The sequence below is a fragment of the Arachis hypogaea genome, chromosome 6 (assembly GCF_003086295.3).
Source record: "Arachis hypogaea cultivar Tifrunner chromosome 6, arahy.Tifrunner.gnm2.J5K5, whole genome shotgun sequence".
In the NCBI taxonomy this organism is placed as follows: domain Eukaryota; kingdom Viridiplantae; phylum Streptophyta; class Magnoliopsida; order Fabales; family Fabaceae; genus Arachis; species Arachis hypogaea.
The window spans coordinates 78,673,210-78,684,125 of NC_092041.1; the positions used below are offsets into that span (position 1 = coordinate 78,673,210).

The 10,916-nt window shown below is 30.6% G+C and overlaps 1 protein-coding gene across 1 annotated transcript; it reads right to left on the reverse strand.

Annotated features, from left to right (window-relative positions):
• Positions 1-8,599: 8,599 nt before the first annotated feature.
• Positions 8,600-9,649, reverse strand: LOC112696746 (uncharacterized). The gene has a single exon (XM_025749593.3). It carries the CDS (start codon positions 9,436-9,438, stop codon positions 8,839-8,841), a length of 600 nt encoding a protein of 199 aa, XP_025605378.1. The 5' UTR covers positions 9,439-9,649; the 3' UTR covers positions 8,600-8,838.
• Positions 9,650-10,916: the final 1,267 nt, after the last annotated feature.

Here is a 10,916-nt window from a genome sequence, read left to right on the forward strand (position 1 = left end):
CATGCCCTATCTGACCGCAATAATAAAAGAAATTAGTTAGTTTTTGGTATTTGAAATTTGTCCAGATCAACCCATCTTCCTTACTATCGATATTTGTCCCTTTTAGGATAGATTTGTTTGTATTCGCTGTTACTATGGCTTTTATGAAACACACCTGATCTCTGGTGTTTTAAAAGATATCACACTCTTTAACAACACCCAAAGCGGAGGCTATCTTCCACCCTAATTTTACAGTTTTGCAATGTTCAAGTAAGCTCTATATTTGCTGTAACATCCTACCACACAGAGCTTTACACCTAGGATGTAAAACAGAGGTGGCGAGGCGCTACGACCTCTAAAATAAAATACATACATATAATACCACACAGAGCGTTACACCTAGGATGTAAAACAAAGGTGGCGAGCCGCTACGACCTCTAAAATAAAATAAATACATATAATAGCAGAAAGAATATAATAAACTAGGAGCCACGAAAAACAGGTAAAACAAAATCGCAATGCTCGAGAAACAAGATTACTTGCTGGTGAAGAAAACTAAGGTTTAAAAGCATAAATAAATAGGAAATAGGAATAGAGAGACAAGAAAATAATATAACAAGCTCCTAACTCAGCCTGCGAAACTAAGGCTAGCCGGAGAATATTTACATACATATATACATATCCCAAAATACCCAAAATACAAAGATAAAACTTTACTCTCCTTAAACCTCTAAGAGAAACAAAAAAAAACAAGTTACTCGGAGAGAAGGCTAGGTACATATATACATAAACCAAACAGCAAAAGAAACCCAGGAACCACTCCGCTTCAGAAGTCCAGATGCCTACCGAGGAGCCTCCCGACCCGCATCTGAAAAACAACAACACAATCTGAGGTGAGAACCGGAGGTTCCTAGCATGGTAGAGGCAATTCTAGAACTTCGACACTCAGATTATAAAGCTTAAGTACTAAACAGAAACCACAAAGGGGTTGGTGTTCTAAGGAAAATCTAAACTCAGCTTAACTTAATCTTAACCTTACCCTGGCCACCTTTCCTCCATTCCTCCGTCTCCAGTGAGTTTGCACAGACAGATAAACAGACAATTGCAAGCACATGTAGGAGACAAGTAGTGCAAGTAACAAATATAGCAATTAACAAGGTATATATAGTTAGGCACTCCCAAATAATGCATAGCAAACAAAAAAACATAATGCACATAATGTATGCCTGTCCTATGGCTGATGAGGCTCATCTGTCAGTTATCCAGCCAACTCGACAAGTCCAAAACCATTATACTGTCCCTCGTCGCGCATCCCCATGAGTCTATGCATAGCTTTTTCTCATTTCATTCATACATTCATACATTCATATATAAATGACTCAATGAGGGATATCCTTTCCTTGGAATTTATACGTGCCCGGTCACCCTTATGACGAGGGCCAACAGAGTATCGAGTCTCAACCTGGAACACGTGGTGGCAAGCCACGTCTCTGTACCCAAGGAAACTCGTATCTCAGATAACATTAAATTCATAAGCCGCATAATATTCATAACCATTCATATTCATTACATAATCATTCATCATATCCATGGCATCATATAGCCGTCATACATACACATCTTCCTCATACAACTCATCAATTTTAACCTTTACTTCATCCCCAAGTTACCTCTATTTCCTAACTTCAACTAACTACTAGGCTTATTATTATATTTTATAACTAAAAGAATGAAAATAGAGGTTTAAAAGTTTGAAATTCCGTTTAAAAACACAAAATCTTGTTTGGCAGAAAACAGAGGCCAAGCGCACGCGTTGGTCACACGTACGCGTGAGCGTGCAAGTTTGGCCCAGGACGCGTACGCATTGGCTCGTTCGAGTACGCATGCATGGCAGGTAGTAGCCACCACATGCGAATGAGGGTTCCGCGTATGCAAAAGTCTGAATCCTGCAGATTTACCATTTTAAACTCCAAACTTCTGACGCACATAACTTTTTTGTCTTAAAATATTTTTCATCCATTCTTCAAATGGCATAAACTTCATGGACCTAATTTTTTTATAAAATAAGTTTGAAACCATTTGAGGGTCCAGAAGCTGAGTTATGCCTCGCCGAAGTTCGGCCAAAAATTAAAATTTCACAAAATTTCAAAACCTCATTTTCATTAAAAGTTACTCCCAATTCAATACCAAACTTGTAAATCATTAACAAGCATCTCTTCCTCAACACCACAACAATCTCCATAATATACCATACCCCAAAACCAACATAACATAACCTTACTATTACCACAATGATCCTTCCAAGCCTACCATATCTCAACTCAACATATTCATGCATCAATATCTCATATACATCAATAAATTCAATATGTTCTTATTCAATATACATGTTTACACATATCACCATCATTTCACCACTTATCATTCATTCCACACACACCAAAACCAGCACATGATTCTTATCAAGGTTACTAGGCATTAAACATACACATACGTTCCAACCTATTCTATGGTCACCTAGCCTAAGTTTTCACAGAACATTACATATTAAATACGCAAAACATAAATCATACCTTGGCCGATTTCTGCGTATAACCTGAGATACCACCAAGGCACCAAAAACAATCCTCAAAGCTCAAAATCTCCAAGGCAAGGCCTCCTAAACTCCACCAAGCCTCCAAAATACTCAATCAACTTCAACATACACATATACAAGCCTAATTCATATATATCACATCCAAATTCAATACCCAAACTCATATAAACTAGAATTTATAGAATTTTGAGAGTCCTCATATTATATATGTCTTGATTGACCAAAGGCCCACAAATTTCTCGAGTTAATTTGAGCCTAAACATCAACACATCGAATTTCAATAACCAAAGTCCCAAAATTTCGAAATTTCAAGAGACTGAGAGGCTGGGGTGAGTGGTGTGACTTAACTATAAAATTGATCCAATAGAATCATAGAGCTCGACGCGCTGAATACGTAGTCGTGAACAGTGCAGCGATCAGAACTCGGATGAAGAAGTTATGGTGGATAGAAATTGGAACAAAGGTTTGAAAACCTTTTTGTTCCCCTCCTTGTGTTTCAGCGTGCTCCTTGCTGAAAAGGGGACGAAGATGAGCTTTGGCTCATTTTAAGTGATCGGCTGGTTGGGCCCACGGGACTAGTTGGGTTCGGTTCTATTGGTTCGGTCCGTTCGACCCAATCTTGGGTTAAATTTTTTGAAATTAGTGTCAAAATTTTTGTTTTAAAGAGCTCTATCCTATTTTAATATAATATTCACAATTTTAATTTTTCTTTTTAAAATTTAATTTATTGACTAATTATTTACTAATTTAACAGGATTTACATTTACACCTTAATGTCAACTCTATTTAGTCCCTTCTCCAATGAATCTTCGCTTCTATTATATTTCTTCATGAGAAACCATGAATTTCTAAAATACCATAGACTCATTTTCAACACTCTATTTAGATTTGTCTTTTACTGAAAAAAAATTTGGTAGATCTAGGTTTTAACTTTATTTCTCTCAGTCCTTTTGGTTTCTTCCAAATGTTTTACATTGCAAATTATATCTATACGTTATTAATACTTTTGTTGGTGTAATTTTTTTCTTAAGTTATTTTCGTACCCATGTAGGTCTTTTCTCAAGTCTTCATTATTAAAATCTATCAGAAATTTTTCATCTTTAGTCTTGGATTGTGTATTGTGTATCTGGTATGTTGTTTATATTTGACATGTTAGTTGTATTTGATGGAACAAGATCTCACCAATTTTTGCTGCACAATGGTAGAGAAATACAATGTGTACAAAAGCTTTGCACTACACTTCTTCAAACTCTATGAGAGCATTGGGTTGTGAGAAGAGAGAATGCACCCTTATCTTCTTTTGATTTCTATTATTGATTAATTTGAAGAGTTATAAGATATATCATATTATGATAATATTATAAAAAAAATTCAAGTGTATCCAAAAACATCGGTGTTTCAGTTATTTTAATCATTGATTTTAATTAATATATATTATATTTTTTTTTATAATTTAGATCAATAGTTAAAACAATTAAAATATTGGTATTCTTGATACACTTAAAATTTTTCTAATATTATATTGTTTACAAAAAAGTTTATTTAATAATTATAAAAAATACAAAAGAAATAAAATAAAAAAAATTATGAGATAAATCATATTGTAATCTATGATATAACAAATGACTTAGTAGTTATTTATATTTTTAAATACGCTTTTGATTTAGATAATATATATAAAATATCGTATTAAGGTCACTAGGGGTGCACATGGGTCGGGTGAAGCCGGGTTTGATGTAACCCAGACCCGGCCCAAAATATACACCGGGTCTATTTATTAGACCCGAACCCGGCCCTAGACCCGATGAAACCAATACACTTTCGAGCCACAATTATACTGGGTGAAAACCGGGTGAAAACCGGGCCGTTAACATTACATTACGTTGATACCTTCTTGTAAGCTAGCATGTAAAAAAATTTAAATTTTCAAGACTCCAACCATTAGTTAACATGGTAAAATTCACTTAGAAAAATATAACAAGAACCAACCCTTCTTCAAAATTAAAGCATAACCACAATCAATACTAAAGCATAACCACAATCAATACTAATATTGTCTAATAATACCAAATATTTAAATCAATACAAATAACACAATCTTATGTATTAGTCTAAAGTCTTATGCATTCTAAATATAAAACATTAATTTATAGTCTTATAATGACTAATAATACAAAACATTAAGGTTTACAATACTTAAATTCCACATAAGAATAGTCATAATCTATCACTAATAACACAAAATATTAATTGTGTATGATGACCGGGCCACCGGACCGACTTCGGGTGACCCGAGATATGGCCCGGATCCGACCCAAAATAATGACCGGGTCTATTTTTGAGACCCGTACCCGACCCTAAACCCGATGAAATCACACCAAATTAGTCCCTAAAGTGTTCGGGGCGGGCCGGACCTTCGGGCCGGGCCGGGTCTGTGCACCCCTAAAGGTCACAGAAAGTTTAACAACCTAGTGGTAGTTAGTACACCATTCTTTTTAAAAAGCGGGAAAAAAATATGAGAAGACAAAAAAAAAACTGAATAATTGATGACATTAAAATGAGAAAAGAATTAAATAAAAAATCATGAAAACAAAAAAATGAACAGTCTTTCAACAAGGAAAAGAAACATGAGAAGACAAAAGATCGGATAAAGAAAAGACATGATGATATTGAGAAGAAAATAAAAAAATTAGACAATAAATAATAATAAGAATACCCTTGCTTTTCTTTCGTAAAGCTTGCGCACACACAAAATACATTTTTTAACTTTAATGGGTTGTACTAAATTTAAAAGAAATGATGAGATTTATATATTAGATTTGAAAAAAAAATTAAAATAAAAGGATGTAGTGAAAAGATTGTATACTAAGAATGTTAGCTTCATTAGTTCTTTAGAATAGCTTCAACAACCTTCAAAGAATCTTTTTTATCTCTATTTGTTGAATTTTGAGATATTTTTGTTTTCTAAAATTTCTACTTATAATGATGATCTCTCTAGATCTTTTATATTTTACTTTTTTTTTTAATTTTTCATTTTTTAAAGTTTTTTTATCAATTTTTTTTTCAAAATTTTTTCCTTGCACTAATTTATTTGTAATATTTATAAAAAAGATATTTTTTATTAACAAAAAATTTTAGCGTTAACATATATTTTAACAAGTATTTTCAATAACAAATTGTGAATAAGTTGAGCGAAGTCTTTCTTATTTAACATTTTTATACTGCCAAGGATCTTATCTCAAATTTTGATAGAGTTAAGTCCATTTTAATTTTTGAGATTGGCGAGTTGCACTGATTTGATTCCTGACTTTTTAATTGTTACAATTTGGTTCTCCAAATTTAAAAAAGTGCACCAATATAGTCCATCCTCAACGTCGTTAGTGAGATAACTCAAGTATTACCATGTTGAACATATTAAAACGACGTTTTACATGTTTTGACGCTAAAAGTGCACTAAATAATGTCATTTCAGGGTTTGAGCAATATTAAAAGGGAGGGGGTATAACGTTTTAGTATTGTTCAAATCCTTAAACGACGTCATTTAGTGTCTTCTTTAGCACCAAAACGCATACCACATCGTTTTAATATGTCTAGCGTGACAAGGTTTGAACTACGCCACTAACGATGTTAAATTTCGGCGACCGAAGATACACGAAGGACTACATTGAGACACTTTTTTTAATATGGAGAATTAAATTGTGACAATTAGAAAGTTTAGGATCAAATCAATGCAACTCAATGACTCGTCAATATCAAAAACTTAAATAGGGTTTAACTCACTTTGATATGCTATTAATTTAGACTTTTATATTTTTTATTTTTGATTTTTGATTTTTGATTTTTATTTTTAATTTTTTTTTTTTGGGATACAAATGTAAAAAGATTTGAAATAAAATTATTTTTAATTTAACTTTCTTATTTAACTAATATGTAATCACCTTCACTTTATTGCTAAATCCTTCCAATATGTACCACTTTTTAAAAGTTGAGAAGGTAATAAGCTTCCCCATTGCAACGAGCAAATATACTAGAAATTAAAAACAGAGCAGAGAGTAGCGAACTTTAATAACAACATTGGAAAATGCACTGAAGTCGGTCCCCAAAATTTCTACTCATATCGTCTCAGTGAAATTAAGTCAATAATTAAACCAACTGTCCGTCGTGGAAGAAGAGACCATACTTATAATTATAGCACTTTATTTTTTATACTGGAGTAGTAACAGTGTATTTTTGAAATGTAGAGCGGTACGGTATAATTTTTAAATGTAGAATTATTTAATTGAAAAGATAAAAATTAGACTATTTCATTAGTGAGAAATATAAAAATTAGAACAAAAAATTTTTATTAAAAAATAAAAAAATTAAGATACAGAAATAGAATTTTTTAATTTGTTTATCTTTTACATTTTAAAAAATATTAAAATCACAGTATTAGATTATATCATTATTTTTATTTTTATACAAAAAAAATAGAATTAATACTTAATTTGATTTTTAAAATTATATGTAAATCTTAATTTAATCTTTAAAATTTTAATTATTTATTTTTAATTTCCAAACTTTATAAACATGACTTACATTAGTCTTTGAAATAATTTTCGATAAAAAAATTATTAAAACATTAATATAGACAACCAAATATCATGCTATAACTTGTAAAACGACGTCATTTTAATTTTTGTGCTCAAATAACTAAAAAACGATGTCAGATCATTTATTTTAAGAAAAAAAATTTTTAATAAATATCACTTACAATAATTTTTTTAGATTATTTGAGGACTAAATAAAAATTGACATTATTTTACAAGTCTAACGTGATATTTAACTATTTACGTTAACATAAAAAAAATAATTAAAATTTTAAAAATTAAATTAAAATTCGGATACAAAACATTAAATTAAATATTATCTCGAAAATAAAAAAGAACCTATAATTAGAATCCAAATCCCAATGCGTATTTCGTTCGCAATTCCCACCATGAGTCCATCACCATGCCACTCAAAACTTGGTAACTATTGTTGACCAAATCCCACATGCCAAACGTATACTTGGGGACCATGCATACCCGTTGGATAGAGTCCTTCCAATACTTGATAAAGCCACATACCATACACTCCATGACAAAGTGCATTAATCATTCTATTTCGTATCAGGGTCAAGGAAACTACTATATATTTTTTATTTTTTATGATTCATTTGTAAATTAGAGAAATGTTGCATATACTATTTTTTATGTACTCATTCTTTATAAAGACATTTTTTATACTAAAACAGAAAATATACATTGAAATTAAAGATGTATAAATAAAAGCGTTATAATTATTATCATTTCTCTTATAAATTAAAATATCTAAATAGACAAATTATGTTTATAATTTTTTATGTACTACTAAATATATATTTCTATAAGGATTTATCTATTTTGTATTCTAAATACATCTATTGAGTTTATTAATTAAAAAAAAATTTAAAAATATAAAAAATTTAAATTTTTTATGTATTTATTTTACATTCATTAAATATAAATATTTAAAATTTTTTATTAATAGTAAATTTATCATGTGCCCTTTGAACACATATTAGCTAAATCTTTTTATAATATAAAAAATAAATTATTATTTTTTATATTTTTATTAATTATTTTAATATAAAAACATAAAAGATGAATATATAAAGTATAGAACAAAAAATATAATGTATATATCATTTTTCCTTTAGTTTAATAAAAAATTATTTTTATTTAAACAAAAAAAATAGTTATTAAATCAGTTATTATTATGTATGATGAATAAATATATATGTTATTTAATTATTTTAATATATATTTTATATTTTAATATGTATTTTACGGTTTTTTTAATTTTTTTATGCATAGTAATAATGTTTCTAACAACAAAGATGAGGAAGAATTAATTAATCCCACTTCAAGAATTATGAAGACCAATTGTACATTAACACGGTCATCATTTTCACTTGCGGTAAGAATTTGATCACATATTGCTAGACAATTAAACAAAGTGAGGTTAATAGAAAGAGTGGACAATGTTTACCAACTCAGGAAATTCTATTTTCACAAAAGAAACAAATTTTACAGAGTCCTCATCACTCGTCAGAAGAGCTATTTAGTTCTTCATTCTGATCTCTCCCATTACAATTCACAAACATCAAACATTTCTTCTATGAAAATAACACTTCCCTAGTAAACTTGATCACTAATGAGTAATAACTACTATCTAGCTACTAATTAAAAGATTCTGATTCTCTATACAAGGTGGAATGGCTTATTATTATTACGGTTGAAGTGAAACCTGGCTGAAGAACTTGACCTTACAGAGAAGACCCCATTCCAGATCTCAGTGAAAGCTCTAACTATAACACCATGGTGATACGGTGAATTCAGCTGAAGAAAACAGTTGAGAAGCTCCCTCAGGTCTTCCTTCGAGTATATCTCGTTCTCAAGAATCATCTGAAGCATGGAGTGCCGGAAATCCAAGTAAGGGTCATCGGAGTCTTTCTCCACCGCCACGCCTTCTCCGCCGGCTCTTCCGAGACCTCCCACTCTCCGAGCCTCCTTTCCGTTGTTGTTGTTGTTGCTCTCTGATGAGTCGGAGAAGTGAGAGGAATCAATGTAGCAAGGGGAGAAGGTGGTGTTGGTTGGGGTGGTGGTGCTTGTGGCGGTGTCGTTCTCGTTATGATTCCAAGAAGAGAGGTTGAAAAGTTTGTGTTTTTGGAGAGTGGGGTTCTTGGGTTTTGGTTTAGGGTGGAATATTCGAGAGAGTTTTGGCCTTCTGCAACTGCTGCCACACCCTAGTTTCACTGAAACTGTGTTCAGGTGAAGCTTTTTTCTGGCGGAGGTGGACATTGCTCTGTGTTTTCTTCTGTGACTGATGAAAAGAATAGAAAGAACAACACAGAAACAGAGGAACAAAGAAGGAGAAGGAGAGTCAAAGGGTGTATGTGTTTTCTTGATGGTTTGGTTGCTTTGGAAAGAGGCTTTGTATTTATGGGGATGAGAAAGGAGTAAAGTACCATTACTAAGCTCTAATGACGAAGGATCTTAATTAATTTTGCATGTGACCATTTGAGGCCCACATCGGTGTACATCATGTTTCTAAGCTTGTAACTATTCTATAAGCATCTATTTGGAACAACGGATAGAGTCGGATAACAATGTTAAAAAAATAAAAAGAAAATGACTCAAAAGAAGCATAAAATTATTTTATTTTATATTTTTAGTTATTCTTACACTATTTTGTATTTTAAATTATTTTTTAAATAATTTCAGTAATATTTAATATAATTATATCTATATTAAATTAAATAAAATAATTTTAGATTTTGTATTTCTAACTTTACTATTGGAGTTGCTTATAATAATATATTGAATATGGAAACTAGTAGTGTTTATTTTTTCAAAACACGTATTAAGATTATGTTTTATTTAGTTTGGTTAAAACATAAGTTTCATATATTATTTTCAGACATATTTAATTATTCAAGTATAAATATCAATTATGTTGTTTAAATTCAAAAAAATGGGCCATTAATTAATTATTATAAAAGGATATATATATATTAGTATTTATAAAAATATTTTATTATACTATTGTTAAAATTTTTTATTGTTTTACTATAATAAATTTGATTATTATTCTATAGTATAATATTTAATGATTCTAATAATTAATTGTTTTATTAAAAATATATGAAATAATATGTATAAATATATAATTAATGTGTGCTTAATTTTTAGTATTTATGTCACATTCTCTTAAGTATTTGTTGAATGTGTAAATAATTATTTTATATCTTTAAATATGATATATTAAATTTGTCTCTAGCTACCCCTGTTCTTTTTTTAAGTTACTTGCTTGAACTTTATTGAATATATTGATGGTGATCTGAAGTGATCTGAACCGCAGGTTTTCTATTTTCGTGAATAAAGAAATGCTGATGGAGGCATCTGGAAATCGGCCACAGGATCACATGTGGATTGAGAATCAGAGCCATTTGATAAGGGTATTGCCAACGCCATGGATATTTAAGTTAGCCAGTTAGGTCGTTATTTGAAAGATTGGGATCAATTAATTAAAGAGAAAATGCGTACTTAAACATTATATTGTGTATGAGATTTGGGAGAAGCTGACATGACATGACAGCAGGCAAGCAAGAATATACGAATTAAATTTTTATAACGCCGAGTTTTATATGAATCCCTTAAATTAATGCGCTTCTTGGTTTAATGATTCCAAGGTAAGGTGTGTATTATTTTAATTTGATATTACTAGCATTGTAAGATTGAAAAATGAATAGTCAATTGTGTATTGAACTTATTAGCCA

Coding starts and splice junctions, on each gene's coding strand:
- LOC112696746 (XM_025749593.3), bottom strand. CDS start 9,438: ATGTCCACCTCCGCCAGAAAAAAGCTTCACCTGAACACAGTTTCAGTG.